Source organism: Amblyomma americanum, chromosome 8, assembly GCF_052857255.1.
Source record: "Amblyomma americanum isolate KBUSLIRL-KWMA chromosome 8, ASM5285725v1, whole genome shotgun sequence".
Taxonomy (NCBI): Eukaryota; Metazoa; Arthropoda; class Arachnida; order Ixodida; family Ixodidae; genus Amblyomma; species Amblyomma americanum.
In genome coordinates this window covers 12,178,744-12,196,521 of record NC_135504.1, presented here as the reverse complement: position 1 = coordinate 12,196,521, position 17,778 = coordinate 12,178,744, and the positions used below count along the sequence as shown (strand labels likewise).

The window sequence follows — 17,778 nt, the reverse complement described above, 5'->3', positions numbered from 1 at the left end:
TCGTCTTTAAACATAGCCATGCATCAACTAGCTCAGCAAGGTCTTCTCCTAAATCTCCTTGCCCTCTATGCTTTGTAACTCCGCTTCCAGTTCCGAATTGCAGGGTACCGAATCGAAACACCCTTACGGTCAACCTCCTCACATACCTTCTTCTCACCCACCCTTTCTAGCTCTCATAATCCGTAAACACGACTTGGAGCTCACCTTTGCCTCCTGTCCAGCGGCAGTGAGGGACGGTGCTCGCACTCGGAGCCCCGGGCGGTCGCCGACGGCTCAAAGAACTCGCGCAGCAGGGCGGTGCCGACAGAGGAGCGCCGTCTAGCAGCGGCCCAGAGACCACCGGGAACGCAGCTTCCGAACGCCATGCCCTGGTTTGGGCGGACACCCGACTCTCTCACCTTCGCTCGGCACACGCAACCAGGTGCACTCAGCGAACAAGCTGGAGGGCAAACCTCTTCGTTTCATTGGCGTGAGTGCAGCAAAGTTTCGAAATTCAGTAATAAGGGCGATCTGATACTGCAATTATACATTCAACAGAGGGAACAGCAGTGGGTTATGAAAACACGAAAGGCGAGGTGATTGTCCCACTTTGGGTGGATACATGAACTGAGTCGTGAAGAAAGGGATGAAGGTTCAAAGAGGGGGATAGAGCGAATGAACGAAATTGAAAGGAGGGCGCTGGAACAAACAGCCAACCAGGAAGTGATGAGGAGTAAACGAATATTATTAGAACTGGCCTCGAGATAATTTATGGCTTGCAATTTGTGTTTAAGGGATATCGTTGTTTTCTCGATACAAAGCTTTTTTGAGCGTCGAATTAGCCCAGCAGTTCTTCAGTTGCAAACCCACAAGCTTCGAAACAATGTCCTCTTGAATGAAAACACTCCGCAGCTACGAATAAGAATCAAATGCTGCAGGTTCTACGGTTATTCTTAGGCGACTACCTGAAGAATGAGGCTGAGTGGAGCAATGTGTTGAAACGTCGCAGCGATGTAGACATCAATTCTTAAATGAAGCATTTCCCGAGCTAAAAATCAATTGAATGCGTGCAAAATTGAGTAGAGGGTGAGATATAAGCAACTTAACGCACTTTCAATCGGCAATAAAGGTCACTGCAAAGACAGACAATGATGCAGACAATGATGGGGAACGTACAGTTTTGTGCATCTGAATGAATCATTTCAAAGAAAGTGAGAGAGTTTAGCCCCACTGTTCTTGAGCATCCAACCAATGGGTGCACTAGAGAAGATACCTCTCCTCGTTATACTCTAGCGGTTCAGAAAAGGCAATGAATAGTGATTGCACTGACTACATCACCTTTCAAGTTTCCACGCCAACTCATAGATATATGCTTTCACCACTTCCCGCTGTCAGTCAGGATGCCTGCGTTACTACAGGATGGATGTAGGCACTACTGCGCAATACACGAGGAATAAAGACTAAAAGCGTGAATTCAGTGGGAATCCCCACTAAGCAACACGATTGCAAGCTCCCATATATCGAATGAAAGGGAAAAAAGTCTATTAAGAAAAGATGACGTCCGAATATTAATAAACATATTAACAGGCATCTTCAAGACCATAAGATGAGGAGGAGACCATGTAGCTCCCAACATTCAAAATAGCTGTGCTTCGACAGACAAAGAACAACAATAAAAACTGCACTCCTTCAACCAATGAGCTCTCTTTCGTAGTTCCGCAGAATGAACGTAGACAAGCCAAGTATTGTCGCATTTTTTTCTGTAACACCATATTCGACTGATAAACCCTCAAGCCTCTCTAGGTAAATAGGAATCTTGGAAATATTAACAAAGAAAGACGTGAGACCGTGACGACCAACCATGAAACAAATCACATAACAAGAGCTGCCAGTGCATATGTAATTTTCTCCTGGGTCTAAACTCGAATCGCACAATACCACAGACTTCCACTGATACATCGAAGTTGTCGAAGAGAGGAACGCATTGCAGTCCGGCTGCAAAACAACGGGACGCACGCCTTCATCTCTAAGAAAGAAAAACTTTTCCCGCAAGACAAGCAGCTACACCACCACCAGCACGTGGGAAAACCTGCCAGAACACGCCAACTGACCTCAATACGACGGCAGCAGGTGCGACCACCACCATGAGGATAACACCTATATCCAGGCATCTGCTAACAGGGGAAGCTCAGCTCCAAGCCAGACAGATAGACCAGCCCCTGGTTAGGCCCTCACTCAAACGCACCTTGGACCACCGACGCAGTAACACCTTCTTCTCCGCCGTCCGCAAAATCCTGGAAGAGCAGTCCGGCACAAACACTGGGCGTGGATACGAATCCGTGCCGATGTAGCCTACCTGGGGGCGTTTTTGCGCGTGCAATGAGAGAGGGTGCCCTAGACGCATTGGGTGAAGCGGAGGGCACTGCCAGTCGCGTTGGGATTGAAATGAAAGAGCGGGGCCAACTAAATTTCAAGAAATGAGCCCACTAATCAAGCTGCAGAAGAACCAACTACAAGGCATACGGCGTCCGCAGCACACGCCAGGGGGCTCAGCAGTCTCCTGCAGCGCCCTCTGACGTGCGTTCTCTCGACCTACACTGCACGCGTGCTTCGGCTGTGGGCTTCGCAGAGCCCCTTAGAAGGACCCGGCAATTCGGAGGGCGGGAAGAACCAGCTCAGTCCAAAACACCGCCAAATATGGCACCTGCAGGTGGCACGGTTCCCTCGCGATCATGGCGTGTAGCCTGGATTCAGGCTGCTTACTACACCTCGGTCCGCGTTCTCGGCCCGCGGCTTGGCCGGCGTTCGTGGCCAGTGGCGCTGATAGTGTGGCGTGCGCTGGTCAGCGTATCGAAGGGGGGTCGTCACGCAAATCAACCTGGGGCCAAGGCCCCGTTGCGCGCAGGAGCCAAATAAATACGTAATAAGGTCATCCCACATGTCGCTCTATACACGCCGCTTTAGGAATGCGTGTCGGCAAACTGCTGCTGTATGCAGCATGAGGGATAGGTCCGGGGTTAGAGCTGTCGTCGCCGTCTGTGTACTATGTCGCGACAGAAAACTCCCGTATACTGAGATGGAGGCTTCTTGGGGGAACTTTTTTTACTCTGGCATGCAAAGAAATTAACAGTTTGTCCGCGGAATTCTCCACGCACACAGCTTGGCGTCAAAAACATTCGCTAGGGTGGAACTTTCGGTTCGTTCTCTTCTCTTCCGCGCAGCACTGATTTATAAATCAAAGAACGCAATTTTGCAGAAGAGTCGCTCAGCAAGTGAGGCCTAAATTGAAAGAAGGTGACTCTCAAAGATTATGACGTCGTCCCAAAGGCATTACCATTGTTTTCGCGATGCATGCGCAATGTGGCTTGATGTTGGCGCTGAAGTAATATGCACATTCTCGTGTGCCATGCATTGCACATAGTCGTCTTCATCTGCTAATACTATTATCGAACTAATATCTTCGCCGGACGTGCCGACGACACCAGCAAAGCAAAACAGTAAACCTGCAGAGCCTGAGGCACCTACAGAGCTAGGCACAAATTTCGCATTAGAGAGTATTGTAATCGCCGCCTTTGAATTTTTTTATTCACGACTACATCAATGTAAAGAGGAAGAAAGAAATAGTTCGTTTTCTCGTGTGCGACAAGGGGGGGGGGGGGGCTGTAGAATGGCACCGAGTGCCCATTTGTCTTTAACCGTTCTCCATGTGACGCTGACCACGCAGGACGATATGTCACGGACAACTAAAGCTCTTCCGTTCGCCCTTCGATATCTGGTCTAGATTGGACCTAGTAAATAACGCTGTCTTCCCGCGTGTGCCCTACAGCCGCTCAATTTTCTATCCGTCCCGTCCGAAATGGCAAACGGACAAATGAGCTGGGACGCAATCCTCCCACGGCCGGGGAAGCATTTTATCCTCCCTATATTTAAGGATGCTGTACTGCTGCTGCGTTTCCAGGCATCTAAAACTGGAAGCAATTCCAATAGGTCAGCGTTGAACCGGGATCTGTCCATACTCGGGCTGTGATAGCTAAAAAGCTTCTCAAAATAATAGCAATTCTTATTGTAATCCTAGACCGGCCCCCAAAGGCAATTGCAGATAGAAGTTGCCCTCCACGCTTTATGCTCATTAAAATCACACGGTATGGAGCATTTAATAGAGGATTAAAAAAAACGAACTAAGGCTGCCTGTCAGCTATATAGTCTCCTATCACAGGCGGTCACTTATTCTAAGCCCAGAAGATAAGAATAAATGCGGGTTGTTCGGGAGGATAGCTTCCGCTTCATGCTGCATGACGCTGACCATTTAAAACTGTAAAACCTGCCGCTGAGATTTTGAATGTTTCATACAACACACTAATTTTGTATCGCCGTCAGAACTAGTTGGTGCAAGCGTAGAGAAGCATTTTATACGTCAAACTCTGCACCCCATCGGATAATTTGTTTGGCAAGATTATGAATAAATGAAAATTAAATTAAATTAAATGAAATGATGAGTAGGCCAATAGTATGGATGTCTTAGTCGAGCCATTTAACCGCACTCTTTGCGCTTTATCTTAACTATAAATTGAAAGATACCCCCTAAGTTACGCAGTGTCCGCTACTAACGGCCGACAGATGACCCTAGTTGGCAATGTCCCGGAAAACTGGGCGTGCTTCGCTACTCGGTCCTTGAGGCAAGAAGACAAAGGCACAACCCCGATCATCATCCCGTAGGGCATACCTGAACTCTGGTGAAGCTCCATCAATTTTGCTGCTTGGGCTGCGTCTTGCGATTCGAAGGCTTCGAACTAGCATCAAATGCGGCTAATAAGAGAATACAAGTAGATCTACCTATCCGGGGAATGAGCAACGCAAAATATGAAAAGGAAAACATCCTAGAGTAGGCGGCTGGAGGACGTCGCGGAAGCATGCTCCCACAGCAGCAGCTTTCGAGTAGTGTACCTGAATCGATCTTACGTAGAAGGCCACAGTGGCGCTCGATTCGAGTGGCTTTGTCTCGTCATCGGAGCCATCAGTTTGTTCTCGGCCAAACCCTGGCAAACAGTGAGCCGCCCTTTCCCTTCGTCAGAGTAGAGTGCATTGTGGTTGTTTCACTGCTCGCTTGTTCTTTAAGAAGAAAGTGCATCGACGAGCCTCCGAACAGAGGCGAAAAATGAGGCTGCGAGAAGATGACCACCTGCGCATTCCCACACAGGGTCATCCTTTGCGTCCCCTCAAAAGCGTCCGAGAGAGAGGCTCCCTGTGCTCTGCTCGGTAAAAAAACAACAGAAACAAATTCGAGCAATGAAACAAAAAAATTCATGTCTCATGTCTCAAGACTAACTTCTTTAACCTATGAAAATTTTTGAACTGAAACTTTCACCTCACCTGTAGGGTGACTTGAGCTCAAAACCCACACATCTTCATCTGTCTTTTTTTTTGTTTCTGCTCCACTGAACTTTCCGCTCCACTGGCCACCGAAGTGGCTACGAATTGAGAATCTTTAGTTGACTAGGTGTAACCCGCAGTCCCTGTAGGCATCGATTAACAGGAACGCCGATAAGTGCCCCAACGATATGTTCATATTGAACAAGCTTGCGGTTTACTGCAGCGCCAGGTGCGCGAGAAGTTTCACAAACTTTCTGGTGGGCAGCCTTCCGCCACATAAACAAAATATGCAAAATAAATCCCCCGTTCTGCAGTACATTCTTTCACGCAAGTGGGCACGTACTCTGTAGTTAGGCTCTTTACTACAGCTGTGTAATGTCATGAGCAGTATACCAAAAAACTCTTATCAGGCTCAAGAAAAAATTATTTTTCCCCTTTGTATCAAACTTTAAGAGGACCCCAAATTTACCGTTCGTCTAGAGTAGGTATTATTAGGACATACAGAAAGCTTGCTTCTTAGACAAAACTGCTACTCAATTCCTGACTTCTCGGAAATGATGTGTCTACCCGTTCGTACTGACCCTACCTGCAGCTAGACCTTACACAGGTATCTTACCTTTGTTTGCAGTCCCTACTTTTACCTTTTATCAGCGCAGTTCCCAGTCAAAGGTCAACCAAACCGGTGATAGTACAATAACTTTTAGAGAGAAGTAGTACGAACGTTCGGACGACCGTGGGCACGCGATATTTTAGTTGACGATGGCATTGCTGACAGCGCTCACTACGAAAACATTGCCGCTCACAATGACAACAGGTAAGCGTTAGGCCTCTTGGCGAAGCTGCGGGTTTTAAGCGGTAATTTTGCAGCGCCGTCATCTCCACTCAAAGAAATTGCAAGTAGTGATTCAGTCCAAATATCTCGATGAAGCACGGGAACCCCATAACCTCCTGCGCTGTCGTCTCAGCATCGGCTGAACGGCACACAGTTCCGGCTTACAAACACCAGGCAGCACTAAACTGCGCAAACACCGACAGCGAAACTCGTCTCTGAAGATAAAATCGATGCCATCTGTTTAGCTTTGCGAAAGCGAGAGTGCAACTATATCTCGCGACGCAATCGATGACTAGCACACCAAAGATGACGTCGCACTAAAGAGCGTTCTATAGTTTGTTTTTTTCTCACAGGAAACAAATGCATAGAAGATATAGAATAAAGAAATATGGGGTAACTGCAGAAATACAGAAAAAAATAGAATCAGAGACGATCAGTGCGATTCATGGGGAGGAGTATGCGCTAGCATTAGTGCTGACCCCTGACCGAGCAGCCGCTGCCGCTGAGCATTTCAGAACACACAAGCGGGTCACGTGATCCAGTCTGCCAATCACCGTGTAACACACTCTACCCTATATCCCCACTCCTCGACCCTGATTGGAGGCCCCGGCGTCTCTTTTGCCACCCGTCGCCTCTCCACCAATCTTTCTCGTAGCTCTCCCTTCCTCCTCTCCTCTGAAAGTGGAGAAAGGGGTTTTCCTCTCCTCACTTTGCTTCCCTTGAGGCCAGGCTTCACACGCCAACACCGGACACTCCCTGCGATAATGGGCGTTATAATGCTAACGCATTCGCATTAATCCAGAAAATAGAAAATGTAGACCTTGTTGGCAGCTGTATGCGAGGCCTTATATGTAAAGGACCCTTGCCGTCATATGCCATAACCAAAAAGAGCAGCTCTCAATAGGGATGTTATGCAGGCCACCCAGAATGGCAGGATTGGGAGCTACGCCATCGTGTGACCGAGGTCAGCTTGGAACAGGGTGCTTTCGGGCGCTTCGGGATGGTACCACGCTGCCACTTATTTTCATGACATTGAGGAAATAAGGCGGAAAAGGTGGTAAATTTTAAGTTAAGTTCTCCTTATTATAATGCATTCGCTACAATTGTAAACGCCTCTTCAGTTTCTTTTTCATCTCTTTACCGCAACATGCCTTTAGCACTGTTTGTAACTTGACACGCGACGTGTACAACTGTGGAACGATCGCGATCGGGATAGCGGTTGGCAGCTTCTACGATGTTTGCGATTGTCGTCGCTTGCAAGTTCGCAGTCACAATTAAAATGAGCACGGCCGAATGTGGCAGGCATCCTTATCCCCACGGCCCCCCGTGTGCACCTGGTGCTACCGCTGCTGCTAAGTCGCTTTCTCATCGTGAGAAAAAGTTCCCTCAATAAAGAGCTCGTTTAAGTCACACGTCAGCTTGCTCTTTTGCCGTCCACGCCGATGTACGTGCACAGTCGTCACAGCAAAGTGACGTGGCGGCACGGGGCATAAAATTAACGAGTTTGTAATCCCCATTTGCTCATGCATTCACTTAAGCTTAATCGCTGACCTTTTCAGGCATCCTCCACTTTGAATGTTGCGCTTATAACGACGAGTGTCACAATTAAGTTCCTGTGCATGGTAACAGCGCCCCCTTCTTGGAAAATGCATTTAACACGCCCCGACGCCAATCCTTGACAACGGTGGATTCGGCGTTGTGAGAACTTTCATTTACCTGACAGATTAAGTTTTTCTTCTCTGTGACTACTACTCCGTCGGTTCAGTGAAGGCCACAGTTAGTCAGCACCGGTGCTTTACGTTTTCGTGTTCTTGCTACTTTTTGATGACTTCTATTGCGCTGTTTATTTTCAAATGCAACTCGCGAGAACGCCGTTCGATAGTAACGCATTACGACGCGCTCTGCTCGCCGATGGAATCCCTTAATTACAAGGGCTCAGAGATTCGCTACGCCAATCAGCTCTGCTTGTCACAAACCGCTGAACTTGTTAATGAGACAACTAACGCTGCCATAGGTTTACACCGAAAGCCGCGGGGCGGCAGCACAAGCTGCGCTAGGGCGGCAACTGGCGCATAAGCTTCGTCGCATAGATCCTGTTTCGTTTTTACGCATCAACTCTCTTTCAGATACCCTTCACTCCACCTGTTTAGAGCGGCAACGTCTCCCCTCTATTTAAGCATGTTAACTGAGCTGGCGTCCCTCACTGTCATAGGTGATGCCATGGAAGTCGGTTAATAACATGTGTTCCGTTTCGCGCTTAATAACTGTGCGACGCTTAAATTCACACTAGAGCCGGCAGCCAACGGCCGCCACACTTCCTCCTCCCTAACTCCTTCTCTCCCCATTTTTATTTTAAATTAAGAATACTGGACGCTCCACCCCCGCACCTTCGCCGCATTATGTGGTCCCGCCTAACGCGACACCACTCCCATCTTCTGTGGTCCATAAGTGCCACTCACTATACGCCCTCGCAGGCACCTGTATAACTCAACGGCGCACCTGTTGCTCACAGTCCGGTTGTGGTTCATGTAATAAAAAAAACTCTAACTATTCGGCCACTCAGTATTCGCAATTGTCACAACTATTCCGTATTCGAGCATTCGGGCATTCGGTCACTCACTCACTCAGCTAACCCTGAAATCAAGTAGCAAATGCGCTAGGCAAAGAGTGGGCAGCAGGAGCTCGTCTGAGGAGTGATAGAACTGGCATTTTATTCTGAGGAGCGAGAGGGCGCCACCGGAAAAGGAAAAATGGATGCCGGGAACGCGGCCCGGAGTGAAGGACCCAGGTTATCACTCACCCGCCCTAATCCGCAGACACATATAGGGGGCTGCAAATCACGGCAATAAACAGAAGAAAAACGAAAGTCAGGCCGCAAGTTGATAAACGCAGATCCTTTCACTTCGAACTCAGGATCCGCTCTCGAAGTGCCGAAGCGGCAGTTTCGTGGCGTGTGTAGTTTCATTCCACGGGACGAGATTATTTCTATTGGTTTTCAACAGCCGCACAAAAGAAGTTTGGCTTACAAAGGGTCCCTATGCTCAAGGCCACAGAAGCTGCCGCGGCGACCGCGTTTCGATAAAAGCGAAAAAAAAAACAACAGAAAGGCTGCTAAGCTCGAAACTGGGTTACCAACGTCGCCTATATGAGTCAGTCAGGGCAGAGCTGCTCTCAGCAGTGGAGCCCTGGACTAGGGTCCCCACTTGTATGGAGCAACTTTTCTCTCTCTGTCTCAATAAATGTTTTCACCACCACCACCCGTGTGGTGTACGATGTCAGTGCCCGTTAAAGAGCCCCAGATGGTAGAAATTAAGTAGTGTTGAATTCTGGGTCAGTTTTTACATGTTCAGGAGTAAAACCAGTCTCTATTTGCCTTGACATTGCCGGGAATGCGGTTGCTACCCGCTATTTTCCAATGTTAGTATTGTCGGCAGAGGCAAGGGAAAAGTTGAGCGCGAAATCCTCGAAGCGTTCCTCATTAGTATTCAAGGAGATGATTGCATCAGCAGTCCTTCTATCTACCTCATGCAGAAGGAACTGAGCTTCCTTTCGCAACAGCGTTAGATCACAGCTTATCTTTAGATGTAGATTGTTGTTAACTGAGCTGCGCAAACTTTTCCACTTTTCCTAGGAGACTATTTTCTTCTATAAAGCACAGTTGCTAGTCCAGTAGAAATTAATCCGCGGCCCTCCCCTACAGCGTTCCTCATAGCAAAATTGCAACTTCGGGACGTTGGATTACACGTACCATAAAAACGTTTACTGAAGGAAAAACGACAAAGCACCCCCTCACAGGACATCAGTTGGCCACCCTGATGTTTTACTACTTGCAGTGTGAACACGGTTATGGAGGGAAGGGGGTTTGGGAAGGGAGGGGGCAAGGGGATGACGTTGCATAGCTGTCGTTGTTGGACTACTTCGCCCAACAGGAGCTCCAGATGTCAGGTACTTTTTTTTAAAGCAAAATTTATGCCTGCGCACCACATTTCCTGAACATTATGCCCTTGCATCTTCGCATCTGCACTACAAAAACCCTCTAGATTACAATAAGGAGCAATTGCGCCTTTGAAGAGTACGCTCTAAGCACTCGCGTACAGAACGCAGAATGCACACGTGCCGGCGTATATAGGAGGACAGGTTATTTATGTCATCCAGCTGAACTTGGGAGAAGAGCAAGATGGAGATAACCTCGACAGACTACAGGGAATTTCGTGGTCTGCATGCAATTCTGCAGCAGTTGCGCAAAGCGTTTCTCGTGTGCGTCTGCATGTCTTTTTTGTTTCGTCTTTATCGGCAAACTCACCTGTTATCTAATAACTGGTGGGTGTTTTTTATATGGCACTGCTTTTGCAAGTACTAGACGTTCATTGTGAAACAACGCTAAGATGTGATGGTGAAGCAGACGTACGAACGGTACAGCAAACGGTGAATTGCGGTTAAGCATCCATTGCGTTACCATGATTTATCGCTAATGAACATAAGAAGAGGCACCAAGGCTCTCCACGCAGAGGGCCACCAAAGCCTGTTTGCATCAACATATGTCACGACGACCCCGCAGGGGGGCGCCTGCAGCTTGCAGGCGTCGCGACGGTGAGTGGCGACACCGCGGGTTCCCGAGCATCCGCAGGGACATCTCCGCAAGGGGATGATGGTGAACTGTGCATCACCACGGACCCGAGCACCCGCGCCTCGCCGTGCGTGGCATCGCCGTGTCCGGGGAAAAGGGGATCCTGGTGGTTGAGCCGATGCCGAGCGTTTGGACCCTTAAGGCCCCTTGGCGGAGGCAACACACCACTTTGGCCCCAGCTTCCTGCAGACAGCACCTCCGGCCTGACCCGACCGGGGGGAATCGGCAGTCGCCTTTTCCTATCCTCCCCTCCATCTTTTACTTTCCTATCTTCTTTCTCACAACTCTCCTATCCCCTACTCACTTCTTGGTTTCTCCTTTTTCCTGGCGGCGAGGGTTAACCTTGTGTGACGAACTACCCTGAGTTGCGTCATATTCGGTTATAGTTGCGGTGTACAGCTGACGCGGGCAGGCCTTGCTTGCAACCGTCTGTCCCGTCCCCATGTTGGGCTCCGTGGTGGGTGGCTGCCACCGCAGCCGAAAAACAACTTTTTTTTATGGATCCCTTTCCTTCAACAAATGATCGCCCTCATAAACGAGGGCGGACCGATGCCACTACGCAGTTCCTGCAAAAAACAAAAGAAGTTTTCCCTAGGTACCATGTCGTACATAGTGAAAATCTAGATCAACCAGCTAGGAAAATGTCCCCATTCATTGTTTCTAAATCTCTTACCGACGCCCTGGGCCTTGGCTACAAGGTGACGAAGCTAGCCAGTGGCGACCTACTCCTCCAAATCCGAGACAAAGTGCAATTTTCCAAACTCCCATCCATAGTGTCCTTTGGAGACATTCCTGTATCCATTACTGCACATCGATCACTAAACACAGTGAAAGGAGTAATATCTGAACACGATTTCCTGAACCTTTCTGAAGAAGAGATGTTGGAGGGTCTGAAAGACCAGAGCGTCACCGAAGTACATCGTATTAAAATCCGAAAAGATGACAAGGAAATAGCAACAAAACACATAGTCCTGACCTTTGCCTCCAGCCAACTTCCCGAAACCATAGAAGTAGGATATCTCAAAATAAATGTAAGACCGTACATCCCAAACCCCAGACGCTGCTTCAAATGTCAAAGATTTGGCCATGGCTCACAGAGCTGTCGTGGCCGCCAAACATGCGCCAAATGTTCGTCAAAAAATCATGAATCTGTGGACTGCAGTGCTTCACCACTGTGCGCGAACTGCGAAGGGGATCACCCCGCGTACTCGAGGTCATGTCCTACCTGGAAGAGAGAGAAGGAAATAATAACAATAAAGACAAAGGAAAACATAACATACCAAGAAGCTCGGAAAAGACTCCCATCAGCTTTCCAGTTCACGGCAAAAACAAATTTCGCCGATGTGGTGCGCAGGGGCGGCACACCACACCAGGCTTCGGCCACTGCCCAGGAAATGCCTGAGGCAGGGCCACCCCCGCCCCCGGCAGATGCAGCGAAGGCTGCCCTGCCACCTCTGAGCAAGGGCCCGCCGGCCCCTCAGTCGGCCGCCCGAAAGGCTTCCCCCAGTCGGGAGAAGCCCACAAACCGTACACCTGCGGGTTCACCGCGGAAGTCCAGAGCCTCTAATGAGGCGATGGACACAACTCAGAATTCGCCTTTGCTGCAGCAGAGGCACAGCTCCATGGAGCGAAAAAGAAAAAAGACCCCGGTATTGGCACCCCCAAAACCGGTACCCTAAGTTTTAACTACACTAGTGAAATATGGCGTTCCTTATACAGTGGAACTGCCGAGGACTAATAAATAACTACTCTGACATAAAAGAGCTTTTAAACACAATGTCCCCGGTGGCTTTGTGCTTACAGGAGACCAACTTAGGTCCAAAACAAAAAAATATTTTAAACAAGTGTAATATCTTTCGGTGTGACCGAGAGCAAGCAAGCAAACTGTCTGGAGGTGTTGCCATTGTCATCCAGAATGGTGTGGCAACCCGCGAGATTAAACTTAAAACCAAATACGAAGCCGTCGCAGTCACCATTCTTCATTTTAAAACACTCACAATATGCACCATATATCTTGAACCACACCTAACAGTAACACTTCATGATTTAGAATCCCTTTTAGAACAGCTACCGGAGCCATATCTGCTAGTTGGTGATTTTAATGCCCACTCCGGTTTTTGGGGCAGTGCACACACTGATGCAAGAGGTCGTATTTTAGAAGATTTTATTCTAAGTAATAATGTTTGCCTTCTTAACACCGGCAAAGATACATACTGCTCTCCGAGCACGGGAAAAATGAGTTGCATAGATTTGTCTTTTACTTCACCTTCTATCTTTTGTGATTTTAAATGGGATGTCATTGATAACCCATACGGCAGTGATCACCTCCCTGTATCAATAAGCCTAACATCCCCACCACTAGTCACCCCAACGAAACCACGACGGTGGAAGGTACAATTAGCCGACTGGGAACTTTTTAGAGAAAGGGCCAGCTTAGATAAAATATTTTCAGATGACCTCAGCATAGACCAACTGAATGAAGCTATCACGAACTGCATTTTAACAGCTGCACGCCTAGCAATTCCTCGGTCATCTGGAGTAGTAAAGCAGAATCACAAAATTTGGTTTACACAGGAATGCAGAGATGCAAAAAAGAAACAAAACAAAGCTTGGGGAATTTTTCGTAGGTACCCAACGCACGAGAACTTAATAAGCTTTAAAAAGGCAAGAGCAAAAGCTCGATATATTCGCCGTAATGCAGAAAAAACTTCATGGCAAGGTTACGTGTCCTCAATAAACAGCTCAATTACGTCAAAACAAATGTGGGAGATGGTAAAAAAGATAAATGGCAGCTACTCCCCATTCACAGTTCCGTTTCTATCAACCCCTGGCATACAGACAAATTTAGAAGAGCAGGCAGATATTTTGGGTGAATATTTTTCTGAAGTTTCCAGTTCATCTCACTACAGAGAATCATTCCTGAAATACAAAAACGCAGCTGAAAAACAAAGACTGCCGACAAGTGGCAGTTCAAATGAGCCCTATAATAACCTACTTACAATCCAAGAAATTAATAGAGTACTGTCCGCTGGTAAGCAAACTGCACCTGGCCCAGATGAAATACATTATCAAATGCTGGCTCATCTCTCTGAACCGGCTGTGGAGGCACTTTTAAATTTTTTTAACAAAGTTTGGGTATCGGGGAAACTTCCTGAAGCCTGGAAGATGGCCGTTATTATTCCTCTATTAAAACCCGGAAAGCCCTCTACTCTTCCTAGCAGCTATAGGCCCATAGCTCTGACTAGCTGCCTAGCGAAATCTTTTGAAAGTGTATTGAACATCAGACTATCATTCGTGTTAGAAGACCGGGAGCTTCTGGATGTCCATCAATGCGGTTTTAAAAAGGCTTGCTCCACCACCGACCACCTGGTTCGTCTTGAAAACACTGTTCGTGAGGCTTTTGTACACAGACAGCATTGTCTCGCTGTCTTCTTCGATTTAGAGAAGGCGTATGACACAACGTGGAGATTTGGGATTATTCAAGACCTGGCTGAACTGGGCATCCGCGGCAGGATGTTGAACTGCCTTAAAGACTTTTTGTCTAACCGTACATTTCACGTCCGCCTAGGCTCAACCCTTTCAAAGAAGTTTATCCAAGAAAACGGAGTACCTCAAGGATGTATTTTGAGCACAACACTCTTTATTGTAAAAATGAATTCTATCAGGAAAATAATCCCGAGGTCCGTAATGTATTCTGTCTATGTAGATGATCTCCAGATAGCCTACATATCCTCGAATACATCAACATGTGAACGACAGATACAGCTAACAATAAATAAACTGGCAATATGGGCAGACCAAAATGGCTTCCGTTTTTCTCCACAGAAATCGGTGGCCATTCTTTTTTCACTCAGACGAGGCATGCAGATAGATCCCACCCTACACCTGAACGAAATAGACTTAGCCATGAAAAAAGAACATAAATTTCTAGGTGTAACATTCGACAGAAAGCTCACCTTTATGCCTCACATAAATGCGCTGAAAAAGAAGGCTTCTCGATCCCTGAACATACTCAAAGTACTGTCGAGAAAACACTGGGGAGCCGATAGGACATGTCTGTTACAAATATACCGCTCTGTAGTACGCTCTACCCTGGATTACGGATGTGTAGTGTATGGATCAGCGAGACCATCGTACCTCAAACGGCTAGATCCGGTACATAATTTAGGTTTACGTCTCTCCACTGGTGCATATAGGACATCACCCATAAACAGTCTCCATGTAGAGACCAATGAACCATCGCTTACAGATAGAAGAGCCATACTCACATGCTCATACATTCTAAAAATCCGTTCACTGCATAAACATCTATGTTACCCTATCGCCACAAAGTGCCTTTCTAGAACACTCTTCAACAGCAAGCCTCAAGCTACTCGGCCTCTCCTCTTGCGATTTGAAGACATGTGCCGGAACCTTAGCATATTAGACGTATTGCCAAACATTGCCCGAAGGCGAGGTCCACTGCCGCCATGGCACAATTTCCCTGAAATCTGTGATTTCACTCTAACACAGTTCCCTAAGAAACAAATTCCGCAACAACATATAATACAAGAATTCCTCACACTCGAGGAAAAGTATACTACTTTCACAGCATTTTATACCGACGGTTCCAAAACAGATGCATACGTTGGAAGTGCAGTTGTACAGGGAAATTGGAATAAAATATTAAGACTTCCACAGTGCGCTTCCATCTTCACTGCGGAATGTTACGCCATTTGTGTAGCCATAGAAAAAATACTAAACGAGAACCTACCCAACAGTATTATTTACACAGACTCACTAAGTGTGCTCACAGCCCTTCATCCTAGAAATGCAATAACCCCGCTGCTTGGCGACCTCATACACAACATTACAACAGCCATAGCCCAAGGACAAAACATAAGACTCTGCTGGGTACCAAGTCATGTTGGCATAAAGGGCAATGAAAGAGCAGATTTGTGCGCTGCTCAAGCTTGTGAAAAGCAAATTAAAAACATAAATGTGCCCTATAGAGATTGCATGAACTTAATACATATTAATGCAAGGAAAAAATGGCAGTCCACCTGGAACAACGAACTAAATAACAAACTACGGTTAATAAAACCAGTCCTAGGTGAATGGAAGTCATGTGTGCACCAGAAACGTTTCAAAGAGGTCATTATCTGCGGACTCCGGATAGGTCACACACACTTCACACACAACTTTCTGCTAAGGAAAGAAGACATACCAGTTTGTACATGCGGAGAAGAACTTACAGTGACTCACATTTTAATTTCATGCTCTAAACTGGAAAGGCTACGGAAAATGTGTTTTTCTCCGTTTTATAACCAGTGCATCCCTTTTCATCCAGCACTGCTCTTGAGTGATAACGCAATTGTGGACATGTCCTGTGTTTTTAGATTTTTAACAGAAGCTGGTTTTCCTAAAAATATTTAAATCATGACCCAGTACTTCGCCTGACACACCTCGGCCATTCCTCATTCCTGAGAAAAAGGGTGAGGTCTGTATTTGATTGGTTGGAAGCCTCGAGATCCTTACCCTGGTAAGGATGGCTGCTGAGGTGACCCGACCCCCTTTAAACGTTTTTAATAGTACCAATTTCTAGCATCTTTTTCCTTCATCATCATGAGGTAATTTTAACTATTTAAGCACTCTGCACCAGCGACGATTTTCACATTTCCATAAAATCATCCAGAGATTTCTCCTATACCTCCAGCTTGGCGCATGATGGCCTTAGTTGCCTATGCGCCATAAAACCCAACACAACACAACATATGTCACGACGATGGTTTCCCCGGGAGATCTGTTTCGTTGATGACCAGCACAGCGCCTTAGCGTGTGGGTCCACCGTAAGAAACTTCACCTCTGGGGAGAAGAAATCCCGAGGATTTACGACCAAACAGCGGGGAGATATAAACCGTCGTTATGTAGCTGTCCTCCCTCCTGGGCATACACATTAAATGAAACTGCTCCTGCAGTGCACTGCGATAGATGGCCTCTAAAAGCACCTGGTTCCTATTGCTGTGGTTATTGTTCTCCAGGTTTCTATAGAGACTACCTTCGTGTTCGCCTACATCTTCTTCCAGTTCATTTTTCTGCCTCCGTCATTCAATATACGCCGCATTTGTAGCTTTGTAACCCGAGGCGCGGAACAATACGCTATTCACCCCACATATACCATTCCAAGCGCTGCAATTGAAACCACTCTCTCCTTCCGTGCACGGGAAATAAGCTGAGCGAGCACAGCGCCGGCCTGCTCACTGTAAAAATTATAACCACCCCGGCGTGGTGTAAACCATAACTATGGCGGTAAAAGCGAACAAGAGGCTGTTCAAGAGACGGACAGGTTTGTAGTCGACGGTTTTTTGTTCCATGCCCTGCAAAGTGAACATATACAAAATAAAAAACGTTTTTATTCGTTCCCCGAACAAACTTATCCCTCGAACGGATCCCATCAGCCTAGCACGGGACGAGAGCCTCGGTTTTCCGAACCATCGTGTCGGCGACGCGTTAAGTGTTTCTTAAGCGCTCGGCCCGTCGTTAAAGCCGCCCTCCGCATCCCTGAGAATTATCGCAGCCGTCTAGAGCGCTCGGGTGTGATGAAGAAGGCGTTAGAAGAACCAAAATCACGAGCGATTAATCTTTATCGAACCCTCCTTTTTCCTATCCTCCCCTCTCCACGAGCCTGCCATTTCTCGGCGTTTATATAAGTGGGCCCTAGATCGGCGTTATAACTTGAGAAACGGTGAACATAAACACGCCTGTGGAGAGCCTTGGAAAAATCGGGCCATCATGGAAGACTTTCACCCCATAGATTAAGCAAACAGTCTCCGTCTAGGCCGTTTCGCATTTTATCTTTTATCTTCCCCGCCTAAGCCTCCATACGTTTTTTTTTTCCTATTTTTTCAGTTGTGTATATATTTATTCTTTCACCCAGAAAATATCCGCACAGCAGCGCGAACTACTTTATTTTTATTTGGTTCGTGGCTTC

At 47.2% G+C, this 17,778-nt stretch overlaps 1 protein-coding gene across 10 annotated transcripts in view; it reads right to left on the bottom strand.

Moving 5' to 3' along the window:
- The window catches only part of LOC144100920 (BAI1-associated protein 3-like), a 334,037-nt gene that overhangs the window by 169,163 nt on the left and 147,096 nt on the right, over nt 1-17,778 (bottom strand). The window contains exon 1 of one of the 10 annotated variants that reach the window (XM_077633834.1): nt 205-403. The exons of the other annotated variants lie outside the window; for them this stretch is intronic. Coding sequence (XP_077489960.1) covers nt 205-365 — 161 coding nt within the window. The 5' untranslated portion in view covers nt 366-403. Of the gene's footprint in view, nt 1-204; nt 404-17,778 lie in introns of those variants that run through there. 10 annotated transcript variants of the gene reach the window in all.